The 13899-nt window shown below is 42.4% G+C and overlaps 1 protein-coding gene across 3 annotated transcripts in view; it reads left to right on the top strand.

Annotated features, from left to right (window-relative positions):
• LOC112563878 (calcitonin gene-related peptide type 1 receptor-like) overlaps positions 1–13899 on the top strand; it is a 74724-nt gene that overhangs the window by 56944 nt on the left and 3881 nt on the right. For all 3 annotated transcript variants that reach the window (XM_025238297.1, XM_025238299.1, XM_025238298.1), the window contains exons 6-13: positions 1867–1993; positions 2706–2859; positions 7982–8048; positions 9940–10003; positions 12237–12322; positions 12607–12742; positions 13136–13177; positions 13675–13851. In XM_025238297.1, coding sequence (XP_025094082.1) covers positions 1867–1993; positions 2706–2859; positions 7982–8048; positions 9940–10003; positions 12237–12322; positions 12607–12742; positions 13136–13177; positions 13675–13851 — 853 coding nt within the window. The remainder of the gene's footprint in view (positions 1–1866; positions 1994–2705; positions 2860–7981; positions 8049–9939; positions 10004–12236; positions 12323–12606; positions 12743–13135; positions 13178–13674; positions 13852–13899) is intronic.

The following is a 13899-nucleotide window of genomic DNA, read 5'->3' as shown; positions in this document are numbered from 1 at the left end:
ACACACCCTCCTCATCAACAGAGGGCCAGTGGAACAGTCAGTGCAGAACATTCTTCGTGAAAGCTGGCCGTTCGTCTGAGGTCAATGTTAGGGGTTCACTTGTCGACCAGAGCTGTATAGTGAGTGGCAGGCCTCAAATTTTCCCCACTTGTTCTACACCCGCGGCGTGATGCTCGCAGAAATAACTGCCAACCTTCCCCACAGCCTGCGCCTGACAGTCGTGTGGTAAAATGTCTGAACATGTTAAGTTATATTAATACAATACATTGACCCCATGTAACAAGTATAAGAAATAAAGAAATTAAAGCAATAGACAACAGACAGCTCCCCTCAAAATTCCTTCGCTGTCCAAAAATAAATAAATAAATAAAAATATAAAAATTGAGAGGCATATGGTTATGTGCAAGATTATAGATTTCCAGTAATTCCTGAAAAGGGCATTGTCCGCAGTGCTCGAGTAAAATATTACAAGAATAAACCATTCATTGAGAGTTTTTAGGAGAGCTAGGCGGAATTTTTAAGCTAGAAACTGTCATTGTTCTAAGCTGAATGATTTTAACATTTACATCACAACCAGACGCTTACATTCCGAGAAAGGTCCTCAATGGTGTCCAATGGGCTGGTGGGGGATGGGGTGAACATGAGGCTGGAAGAAGAGGTGAGAAGGAGGATGAGGGAAAGACTTGCATCCGTTGCAGTATCGATGCGCAAGAGGATGAGAGTGTGGTTCAGCACCGGGGTCAGATGTGTATGGACTAGCTCCTCTCGGGAACGGCAAGGATTTATTGGCCAATGTCGCTGTATCAGCAACAGGAACAAATGTTTCGCAATCGATCAACGGTCTTTGAGACGTTTGGTGGATGCCACATCCGACGCCCAGAGATAACATTTTACTTTGTGGAGGATCGAGAGAGAGCAGGTTTATAACTAAGCAACCAATCGCCCGACGATTTATTTGTGTCCTAAAGCGTTCGGTAGGGCGAGATACAACAGACATATCTAAGTGTAAATACCCATTGCCCATGCATGGATGTGCAGTTGGTCTGGACTTCCCAGCAGTCCCTTTTCCAGGCTCCGATTGCTTGGTCGTGGAACCTGACCATCTGACCTCCCTTAAACACCTTGGCATCCAGCAAGGGAGCCGTTGGTTTTATAAAGGTCGCCTCCCGTCTCGAGCCGTCTGTTAAAGTTTCGCCTGAGTTAACCTTTCTAAAGATAGTCTGGGCGGGTGAGGCAATGGCTTTTATTGAGCGTCCTGCCAGGGTGTCAACAGCGCCGTAACCAAGGCAGTCCCTGCAGTTAAAGACAACTCGATACGTTAATGATGCAGTATTTCAGGGTACTGCTCCTTCCCCCGGTGTGTAAACTCCTTAGTCGTTGGGTTTTTTTTATTGTGAGTGCGAGGAGATGGAGGAGGGGTGGGAGGGAAGAAGAGTCCACCAGCTTGAGCATTTAAAGAACGTGGAGAGATCGGAAAATATATTCTTCTGAGCTGATCGCATTTATACCAAGACATCATCATTGCCCATTATTTGCACTTCATTAAAGATGTGTGGTGCACATGAACAAACAAATTTAAGGAAAATACACACGTGCACACAAACCAACCAAAGTATGCACTGAAGACATAAATAGACAAATAGCTGGCTGGTTGGATAAATGTGGTCTTAAGGTTCCGTTCAACTCAATTCTATACAGTCCAGCTCACACACACACAGAAGGTAACCAGAGTGAATGATGTACTAAACCATGATGTACTAAATGTTATTATGAAGGTAACTGTGATGTGATTGATGTTACAGTGAAGGTAATGAAGGTAATGAGTTTATATTATTGTGAAGGTAACTGTGATGTGTTGGTGTGCAGACAGTTGCGGTGTACCCGTGTGATCATGCACCAGCACCTGTTCCTGTCCTACATCATCACGGGTGTCCTGTGGACAGTGTCCTACACACAGCTGGTCCTCAAGGTGGACGTCATCAGAGAAAACCCAGTGAGCATGCGCACTCATGACACGTGACTTCCGGAGTTACAGACGCTCTCTCTCTCTCTTTGATAACACTAATTTCTAGAATCAGAACTTGTATGACATTTATTTACAAAGTTTGATTATTAAAACCGGATAGGACCTCCAACATTTTAGTGGGTGTACTGCGTTTGAACTCGAGCTAAATTCTAGTACTTCTTCATCAAACACCAATATATCTAAAGAAATGTGTGTATGTGTCCGTGTATTTAACTGAATGTTTAACAGTGTAACTCTGTGAAAATGCACACAAGACGAGGCAGAAAGTGAGAGTAAATCTTACATTATGCTTTTTTTATATTAAGGATAGTAAACACCAACAACTAGACTTTTCGAAGTGTATACTCCTTGCAAGTCTCTCTCGTTCAATGTGCAGCAGCAGGTGTCCCGGCAACAAAACATTTTGTCGAGAACCCTGACGGTTTAATGTTTTACTGTTTTGTGTCTGAGTCTGGCACGTCGAGACAGGTTTGTATTTTCTGACCCGAAATGTAAATGTTTCTGGTGTTTTTCATGGGTCATGATAGTCAAGAGAGGTAATCGTCGGCAATAAAACACGTGGTAAGGCTGCCCTCCCCCTTCCACAGGGGAAGTGATGAGCTTTGTGCGCTGTGTAGTGACGTAAGCTGTGTACACTGTGTTGCCAAGTGACGAGCTGTGTTCACGCTATGTCCGACAGGTGTGGTGCAAGGTTGTTCACGTGCTGACGCAGTACATCTCACTCAGCAACTACTGCTGGATGTTCTGTGAGGGGCTGTTCCTCCACACCATCATCGTGCACGCCTTCTCCAAGGAGAAGAAGCTGCTGCGCATCTGCTACGGCGTGGGCTGGGGTGAGCCTTAGGGATGTGAGATAGAGCCGAGTGCTTTTTGTGAGTCGGTTGTGAGAGTTCGTACCTGTGACGGTTTTACTCACGAAGTAAGATTTTATATATTGTTTTATCGTTGTCTAAATATTGCATTCGTTTATTCCAGATTCTTACATACAAAGTCTTTTTCTCTCTCTCCCCTCACACACACACACATATTCTTCTTTAAAAGTTTTCTATTCTTCTGTCGCTTTTAATCTAAACTGTTCCTAAACAATGTTTTCGGTTAATCAGTTTTAAAATATGCATTATAATTTCGCGAACACGTCTTAAACTGGGATTTGAAAACAGAGACAAGCCCCTTTCCATTATTACTTGCAAGTCCTCCCCTCAAAAAGCAGCAAAGAAAGGACAACTCTGTTCATCCCCAGGCGACAAACGCCCACCCGAGCACCTGTAACCGACTGTCGCACGCGGCTCGGCAATTATTTCTTGACTTTCAGGCCGTCAGCACCGAACAATCCAGCAGGTGGAAAAGAAATTCACAAACTGGGTTTTAATTTTTAGCTTAGACCAAAAAACTTTATTAGTTTTCTGTGCCCGCAGACATAAGCCCTTAAGAGGCTGTGTGCATGTGGATGGGCGTGGGAGTCTTAGTGTGTGTGTGCGTGTGTGTGTGTTTTGTGAGTGTGTTTGTGTGTGTGTGTGTGTGTGTACGTACGCGTGCACCAATCGCACATTGCAGTGTGCATGAAACACACATCATAATGTACACATTCGTATTCATCAAAATCATTTCCAAAACATACTGATGATCTGCAGATTTTTTGTAAGCTACTTTAGTGTTCGATAGTTTTTTTTTTTAATTAACGCTTTTGAATTCCTCCTTAAAATAGGAGTCTGGTTCATGAACATTTTCTCCATTTCCTGTTTTTGTCTGCAGACCTCCAGGTGAAAGGGAATAAAAATTAATAATATAGAAATCCCCTGTTTGGTTTTCAGGACACGTACATTTTTTGTTGAATCTCTCGATGACACTAGTGAAAGCTACAAGACATTTTTCCAAAATCGTTTTCTTGTTCGTCCATTTTACCCTCGGAGCTCGTTTTGGAAGAAGCACAGACGCTTGTGTTGTTCGGCTTCAAGCGAATGCCATCAAAATATGTTTGTGAAAATGGCCTCCAGCACACAACTTTTCTTAGCAGCTGTTCTAGAATTTTCTCCTTCATCGATCCTGAAAGCTACGCCTTCGTATTTCTTGAATAGTCTTATAATTTCTTGCTCTTGTCTGAGAACATAAAGGTAATAATTTTTGCCCATGATCTTACATTACTTGCAGACTGGTATTTCCGACTTAAGAGGAGTTAAAAAAAACTTTCAATTAATTAACAAATATCAATAGGGAGTGTTCATTTTTTAGGTTTTATTTTCTTGTTTGTTAAATTGTGTTAGAAACAATTTCTTATGGAATAAGAGTGTACATGGCGGTGCCACTGTTTTCATCTGTTTGTTGGTTTCATCAGATCATCAGTGTTGTATTACAGAAGGTCGAGTTGTAACTTTTTCTTTAATGCAACCCTTTTAGTGTCCATTGTTATCGATACATGTTGACCGCACCTCCTGGACTGAGAATTGCCAGACTGCTATGTCTTATTAAATGGAGGACATGAAGAAAAGACAGAAGAAGAACTTGTATGAGATGGAGAAAAATCCGGGGAAAAGAAAAGAAATAAGATGGCAGAAGGAAATGAAAACAGAGGTGTTTCACTCAGACGGTAACGGATTACACCAGCCGCTCCCCTGACGCTGTAATTTGTAACTTAAATCACTCTTGTCTCCAGATTGTTCCAAACTCATCTTCCAAGAAACGTGATAGAAAACAGATTGGAGAGGGAAAAAACGAACACATTCAGGGAAACGTGGGACTGAAAGTGCAGATTACGGGAGGACCGAATGTTTTTGAGAAGAATTTGATTCATGTTTATGAGTGCAGTAGTGTGTGTGTGTGTGCGGGTGGGTGTGTGTGTGCAGTGTCTCTGGGAAGACAGAGAGACAGAATTAGAAAAAGGTATCGCGCATTTTCGCCATCGAGTTAAGTGGAGGTAACTCGAGAAGACCAAGACCACCAGGACGTGCAGTATAGCACTCAGCTGACCACCATCACCAAGACATAAAGCACTAAATTGACCAAGATGGCCAAGAGGTCAAGTATAGACCTATGCCGGTCCAGAGTGAAGAATCCGAACCTCAGCTGACCGACATCACCAAGACATGAAGTATAGCACCAAAGCTGCTGAAGACCTCCAGGACCTCCACATCGTCTTCACTGACTTACACATGGAAGCTGATCCACACACAGGACCTGCATATATTACGGACCACGAGACCTCGGCAGACGTAGATAAAAGAAGGTCCCCCAGACCCCCGACATCCGGGAAGTCTACTGGAAAAAACCATCCCCCTTGTCACGTTCTCCGATGTCGGCCATTCCGTGCTGGGTTATTAGCCGGGTAAGTGGGCCACCAAAGGCCGCTGTCTCAGGGTGTTGTGGTAACTGCAGCTTAGCGTGTGCTTGTAACTGCCGTTGTCAGGGGTGACTGATAGTGTTTCGTTTGTTTTCATTCTTGGCTAAGACGTCTCGTACTTTTTGAGATTGCTGGAGTGCGAAGAAAAAAAAATAGGGGTCGGGGGTGAGTTAGAGAGCGAAAAGCAAGACAAGGAGAGAGAGAGAGGGAAAAGTGCAGGAGAGACTTTTGTGTTCGTGTGCGCGGGTAGTTACCCAGCTTTGTTACATGCACGGCAAGTGGTGTGGAAGCTACCCATGCTACTGATTACATTACCGCTCATCTTCATCATCATTTCCGCTGAGTTCAGTTGCGGTCGGTTAGTTTGACACGATTCATGCAATCACCTGTTAAATCTTTCACTAACCCCTCCATTGATCCGGTCCGGGCAGTGTTTCCACCTTCCCAGGATGCAGTTTTGCGGGTATCAGGCAATCAGTATTGAGTGTTTCTCAACAGAATTCCATTCCAGTAGCCGAAATAAAGAATGTTGAAGACTAAACGACACTGACAAGTTTCTACATTTCTCTGTGTATACTACCAATGCATCAGTCTGGGTAAGTTTCTGTTGGACCAAAACAGTGGAGTTGGTAGTACTAACACAAAGGTCCTATGGAAGTACCCTACACAAACACCAGTCTGGGTAGGAAGTTCTGGCTAAAATAGTCAAAGTCTCTCTAGAGAGCCATAGAACTCAGACGAAGGAGATGGCGAGCTGGGAAACAAAGGAGGAGCTTGCCTGTCGTTCTTTCTTCTCCGAGACTTGGTTAATTGCACCGAGGGAAGTCTGGTTGCAGACTGTCGGTCTTCTTAATAGACAGGAGAAGGAGAGAGAGTTCCACAGTACGACACCGTTGTTTTCCCCAAAAGAAAACTAATTTAATTCCCATCAGACTGTGAAAATTTGCGACACCTTGCCTTGTCAGGTGACATGCCGCATGCAAGCTGACGATTCAATTTTCCATTGAGAATTACACGGTGAAGGTGTGTGGAGGATCGTAAACAGTGCATTGACTTCTCATGAACGGTATTATTTCCTTCTGTAATCAAACATTTCAAGTACACCGATCATACTCAAATTATTTCCTAGAATTTTTTACATTGACTAACATTTAATGTATAACACATATGTTGATTAATGTAATTTGAAATTTAATAGTTAAAAGAAAATGAAATATTTCCGTATTTAAAATTAGAAAAGGTTTGATATTATTGAATTTAACTTCTTTAATTTAGCTAGTAATCATCATCATGAGCACAACTGTTCCCAAGTCTTGTGAGAAAGTAACAGGAACGGTAACCACCTGCTCGCCTGGTACAAAATGACCTTTACCCCCGTCCTCTATCCCTACCCACGAGCAGGGACGAGAAGAAAGGTGAAGGGCGATGACAGATGCACCTGCCCACAATGCCATGCGGCAGCACGTTACTTAAACACTGAGGTCTGCTGCAAGCTGAGCAGCGCTCAGCCCACAGTATGAGAGGGAGGGACGGGATGAGGGGGAGGGGAGGTCACTGTGTGTATTTGTCACCGGGCAGACGACCGAGGCTTAGCAGCCGACGAGCAGTATTAATGCACATACATGCCGACCCCGTTTGTTTTGTTGGGTAATGCTCCATCTGGACATGACACAAATTTCGGACTAACCTCTCTCGCTCCAAGTACTCATCTCTGTGGCTGCAACAAGTCCACCCTCCTTCTAGCTCCCTCCCTCCTTCTGTGCCTCTCTTGTTCCATTTGTCTGTCTTTCCTCCGCTGCTGATTTATTGCATGTACTTCCATCTTTGTAAATTTGCTTTATAGTTAAATAGCAATGCAAATGAGCATTATAAAACATTACTACAAGAATAAAATCATGTATATGCAGTAATTCACAAGGATTATTCTAAAATAAACAAAGATTGAATTGGGAGGATCTGGCGCTTATTTTGCAAAGTTAATACAAAATAAACGACAGCAAAGCCTGACGATCATGATTTACTTGATGGAAAAAAACGACAAAATTTTCCCTTTTCCTATTTTCTCTCTTTGTAGAATGTGTGTTTGTTTGTGTTGAGCAAACGTGGGCGAGTCGGTTTCTGAGAGAGAGAACGTCTGCCACTGATTATAGATACACCACACTCTCCACTGTGAACTCAAATTTATATATTTTATCAACATCTACCTGAAAGGTTAAACGTGCTACTTTGTGATTTTGGTTGTTTGGCATGTTTGAAATACGAATCTTGACAAAACGTTTCTTCAATCTAGCAAATAATAAAATGTTGTCATTGTAAACATGTTCAAACAAAAAAAACAAAAAAAAACAAAAACAAAAAAAAAAAAACAAACAAAGATAAGAACTTTGATTCTGGAGTGTTTTGTTTCTTCTGCTGTTCTATTTGTGCAAACATGCCAAACTGTCATCGAAAGGAAATCACAATCAAGAACAGAACTGAGAATCGGTCTCTTGTAAGCCGACTAACCGCGATTTTTGTGAATGCGTGCGTGCTTACATATATGTGCGAGTGTGTGCGTGTGTGTTTCTTCTGTTTATTTCTTGTTTATCGTATTTACAATGTAGATTTTCTTCCTATGACAGCTGTACCAGTGGTTCCTACAATTATCTACGCTTGTATCCGGGCTGTGGACCAGGAGCTGGACAAAGAGTGAGCCTCCATGTTTTTCTTACAGGTCTCGGAGTGAGAGAGAGAGGGAGAGAAGGGATGATTGAGATGAAGGTTGCGGGATGTGCTAGGAATGGACACTGGTGTCGGTTTTTTCCCGTTTTGGGGATAGAATCTTGAATGCAGAACCAGATGCTATTGTTTGCTTTAAAGATGAGTACAGCGGCTATCCACTAATCACACAATGGTTCACTTCACTACATGTGATATTATGACAGAATATTTAGCAAAAACTCTGAGCGAGCTAGATAATTCACAGACTTTTCTTTGAAATGAAAATAATGACATTAACAATATTAAAAAGGAGGAGATTTAAGTAAAGTTTAATTCATATTGTGACTAGTCTCTGCTGGTTTGTGGGTTGTTGATCCTCACCTGCTTTGTTGTTTACTTGACTGAACCGTCGTGTCTTCCGGCAAACACTTGCCCTGAAGATAAAGCTGGCAAACCCTTGGCCTTACAGACAGACTGGCCAAGTGTAGTGCTTTTTCGTGCCATTGTCAGCTGGCCACTGAATTTGCCTTCGATATCTTGAATAAATTCTGTGTCTCGATGTCCTGGGAGAAGGCTCTCTGGCGATAAGTCATCATCTGGCCATCAGAGACAGGACCAGCCAATTGGCCCTTGACGGACAGAGCTGTCAGTGAGCCGCCACTACACCTTGTCGCCTGCAACACCCGCAGGGCAGCTTTGCTCTTTTGTGCCAGAAACCATTAATGGCGCAACTTGTTTTTTTCACCCCAAAGTTGCTCTTTGCAATCGCCTTTCGGAGAAGAGAATGATCTTCAGTGAAATCCCAATCCAAATATTTTCATGGCTGTGTTGAGACGAAAGTGAAGGAAACAAACATGAGGCTATGATGATGGGCTTCTTGCAATGTTTGCCTCCCTGGGAACAGCCTAGCAATGTTCAATCTAAAATGTTGTTTGTATTTGCACAGTGAGTCTGAGTAGTTTATTTATTCGATTCGTCATTTATTCATTTTTTTTTCTTTATTCTTATTGTTTGTAGAAGAAGTGTCAAAGTTAAGACTTCGTGCGATAAAAAGGCGTTCTGAAAGTAAAGATTGATAGTGTTATATTATTCTGATTTGTATGAAAAATGGCCGGCTAGGGCACACAAGAACACACACACACACTTCGTCTTTCCTCTGGCAACAATAATCAGGAGGTGGAACCATCATCACCACCAAAGAAAAAAAAACCACACACATTCAAACTTCTGTTTGGCGGAGGAAAAAGCCAACTACTTATTGTAAAGTTTTATAGGTTCTGTCTCCACATTTGTTGCCCTCCTTCCAGTCCATCCCCGCTCGGCAGACGCCAATTTCAGACAGATAGGAATCTCGCCTACATAACCCACGCTTTCTCAGTAACTCATGGCTCCCGCCTTCCACAGGAGGTCAATGACCTCTTGATGGGCACAGGATTGACTGATGTCTAAACATGAACCGCAGAGATTTTCTTCCTCCAATTTCTATGTCTTCTAACCTATTGATGACTTGGTCGGCGGGCCAGCAAAACGGTTAGTTTGTTGATTGCTAGAGGAATGTCTGCGTGTCTTAATAGCAGAGACAAAGAAAATGCCGGCTGGGTGTTCGGTGGGTCGGTCTGGAGCCGATAGGAGTAGGGTGGATGCGAATGGTAGGAGTTTTTATCAACGATAAGAGCTGTGGATCAAAGACCTTTACTTCTAACAACATTATTCCTTTAAATGTTGTTACCAAAAGATGTCTATTCCTTACAAACTTATCAGTCTGTCAGTCATTATATTTTAGTGCAATAAAAATCGCTAATTCTAGTTGGTAAAGAATGTTTACTGTGTGTTTAGAAGATCTACCTGATGCCCTTTGCTATGTTTTTCTGTCTTGCAGGTGTTGGATCCCGCACTCGTGGGCCTTGTGGACCATCATAGCCCCTGTCATAGTCTCCCTCATCGTGAGTTCTGCTTACAGCATCCATAGAAATCTCCAACCGCCAAGCATTTTAGGGGAATTGCTTGGGGAATGCAGCTGCTGGAGAAAATAGCTAAATTCTTGTCTGCCACATGAGTCTATGAGACAGCTCCAACTATCTTACAAATAAAACAAAGTGTAGCTGTATGGTGGCGGTTGATAATTATGCAAAACTGAACCGTTTTTCTTCATCACATTTATCAGGAATATTCTTTTCCCATCGGAAGGGTCGTAGACTACGTTTGGTTGGAATATTTTCTTGGGAGCATGTTTATTTTTCTCCGTTCTAAAATGTTGCCTGTGGCTCTACACGAACAAAGCATTAACAAAAGTTGTAATTTGAGAGGGTAGCAAATGCCAGAAACCTAAAGACAGGACAGGGACAGGAAGGGATGAACGGAAGGTAGCGAGCAAGCGAGTCATGGTGGCTGGCACCACCCTCATTATCCTCCCACTCTCTTCACATTCACTAGTCTTTCGCCTCCTCCATTCCGTCCATCTCCTTCACGCGAAAATACAGTGCACTTCTAGTCACCCACGTGACCGCAGGTAGATGGCTAGTTCTTACCTTTGGTAAGTTCTTAATCTTACCTTTGGTCCTTGTTTGTCAAAACAGTAGCGGTCAGAATGTGAATAGTAATTTACCTCTGTGTTAAAGATTACTGCTTGTAACCCATTCACCACAATGTTGTTATTGTCGGCCTGGGATATTCACAACGAATCCCGCAGTTTCCAGTCCTCATCACAGCATCTCATATTACGAAAGATATTAGCAACCCCTTTTTCCTCGCTAAGCTTGATATCTATTCACCTGTCTACACCTCTCTTGTGCACATTCCTGATGTTGCCCGTTGTCAGTCAGTTGTCCCTTGACTGGTAACTGTCGTTGGGGGGAGCACATGGATGGACACGGCAGCTGACAGGTCCTCCACTCTTGCCTATTGTGGGCGACATTCAGCAGGTCCTGTACAGGACGACCAGTTCAGTCTTTGAAGTTGGTAATCCAGTTCTTCCTCTGGTCATTGCGGTATCAACTACCCTCCAAGCTGCCTTGTAGGACAGTCTGATTTTTTTAAAATAAATTTTTTAATTTTCTGCAATACTTTTTATTCATGCCTATCTAATAACATTTACAGCTTTCTGTTTTGTTTCTATAACTTTTCCCAAAGGATGTTAATTTTCGATGAATGTGAAAGGAGCTAGTGTAAAACTTCAGAAGGTTGACAGTCTGGTGGCGGCGGTACGATCGCTTGGGAGGCAAACCACTCACTGAAGCTCATGTGCGATGACGGAGTCTGTGTCCGAGGATTTCCTGTGAGAATAAGCCGTGGCATATGATCAAAAAGAAAGTTTTCTAGAAAACTCTTTTTTTTTCTCATTTTCTTTGTGGCCAGCCTTTGCTTTAAACAATCATTCAATCTCGCCTTGATGCCAACTGTATCAGTTTTATTTTACTTTATTTTTCTTGTATTTTTATGGAGTATTAATAACCAGTTCCGATGAAATTTCTAGCTACTCGACATCCTCATACGCATAAGATTTGAATCTCAAATAGTAACTGTGTTTGGAGTTTGTATTGAACACACGCCAGCCTCCTACACAGCCAACTGTCAAATACGAAAATAAACTAACGAATAACCATTCATCTGTCACAAGCCTCGTTCCAGTGACAGACAGTATGTCAGATCCTAATTCTTTGCTTGGTGAACTGTTCATGGCTATACGAGCATGAATAAAACACAGTAAACAGATTTCTTCTCTCCTTTCTGGACATAGACCTAACCGCCATAGAATATTCCAGACGTCGCTCAGAATTTTGCTGAATCACATTTCTACCTTGGTCTGGGCGCCGACTGGCCGACGAAATTTCATTATGTTGCCTGTTCTTTGGGTCCACAGTGCGTGTCGCGAGCAAAACAAAGCTGCTGCCTCTCACTGACATATCGAACATGACCTATGACCTATAATATTTCCATAGTCTAGCCCTATGTGCTTTGGTTACTTCGTCATCAATATGTGTCAAAGCAAAATGTCTTAGCAAAGCCATTTCTATCTTCGCTATATGTGGAGGTGTTTAGGACAAGCTTTTGGTTAAAAGAGCGCTTTTTTGTTTCAATATTTATTCATTATCTTTAGTTAATCTTCTTTATATAGAAGTTTCAGATATTTCTCTTCTTCAAAACAAACTTTTGTTAATGTGAGGGCTTGTCACGCAGGTGAACTTCGCGTTCTTCCTCAATATTCTTCGCATCCTGATGTCCAAGCTCCGAGCCTTCAATTCCCACGAACAGCTGCAGTACAGGTAACAATATTAGTTCGCACCTTGTCGGTCAAATGTCCAAGAACAACATTCAGTGGAGTTCTTTATTGACCTGGGTTCCATGACCGTTCTTGACTGCAAAGTGGATCGCCATGGAATCATTACTTGAAACAATTTATAGACTTATTTCAGCTATGACTTCCTGTTAAATTTATAAGTTGAATATATGATTATTGGTCAAGATTCGTAGTCTTATTTAGCAAAATGGATATGTTTTGTAAGATTTAATGTTTAATCTACTTAGTATGATTATTTGGTGGCTTCAGGAGGGCAGTGAAAGCAGTGCTGATCATGATCCCTCTTTTTGGAACCAACAACCTCATCATGCTGGTCAGACCCGAGATGAGTCGGGAGGGAGTGAGGGTGTGGAAGATCATCTCCGCCTTCCTTGTGGCATATCAGGTCAGTCATCTGCGTCTTTTTCGTGAGGATGTGGCATATCCGGTTTGTTATCCAAATTGTATTTGTGGGAATGTAGCAGATATTAACTTCATTCTTTGCGGCATGTCATTAATCAATGTGTTATTTCGTATTCCTCCCTTTCTTCTTACTAATATGCCTCCAGATCAGCTTCTTTGTATTTCACTTTCTTTCTTTCTTTTTTTTGTGTGTGTGTGTGTGATATGTATTGTTCCATGTTCATCCGCTAGAAGCGCCATGTAGTCTCAACTTTCTTGTGTATGCACAGGAAGCTCTAACCCTGATTACCAGAGAACCAAAGTTAAGTAACTGATTGCATGCAATGCATCACATTTGACTGTAAATTCTAAGGATACATTTTTTTCATTTTGACAGGGTGTAGCCGTCTCACTTATTTTCTGCTTTTTCAATGGCGAGGTAAGAGAGAAATTTATTTTATTTTCTGTGAGAGAACTGGCATCCGTCAACCTAAAAAAATTATCCGTTAAAATTATAGTTACTATGACTACAAGCTTCCACGGTTTTATTTTTGCAATCTAAAATATAAGCTCCACTTAGAGTAAGAAGAAAAGATTGTTTGTGTGTGTGTATAGAGAGAGATGTAACACATTCGGCATGCATTGATGGTCCAGTATACCCGAAATTTCTGAATTGACCTTTGGGTTTTTTTTTTTTCAGTTAAGCAACGTGCTTTAAATGGAAAGGTCGAGAACAAAATATTTGCAGATTAAACCTAACTTTTTCGGACTATGGTTAGACTAGTTTCATTAACTGCTTATCGCCCAGTCATCATTTTCTCTGCATAGTCAGTCATGATTATCCTCAGTTGTCGGTCTCGTGATAGTCCACCTAGTGACGTCAGTCAGAGACTGTTGCAGTGTCAGGTCAGGTTATGACGTCCTCTGTTACGTCAGGTGATGACGGTCCTGCGTCGCAAGTGGAGCCAGTGGCGTCACACCCACGATCATGGCGTCCTGGGGCGGCTACGCAGCACGTCCAACACGATGGCCATCACCATGGACGACATGAGCGCCGCCAACAGGAACGGTTACCCAACCACGACGTCCAAAACAGCTTCCAAACATGCGCAGGTCTGAGCGGAAGTCCATCGCCTTCATTGTATCTCATTTGCGGACGTG

Source organism: Pomacea canaliculata, linkage group LG5 (genome assembly GCF_003073045.1).
Source record: "Pomacea canaliculata isolate SZHN2017 linkage group LG5, ASM307304v1, whole genome shotgun sequence".
NCBI classification, from domain to species: Eukaryota; Metazoa; Mollusca; class Gastropoda; order Architaenioglossa; family Ampullariidae; genus Pomacea; species Pomacea canaliculata.
Note: the sequence above shows the minus strand (reverse complement) of the source record. Positions and strands in the feature narration are given on the sequence as shown.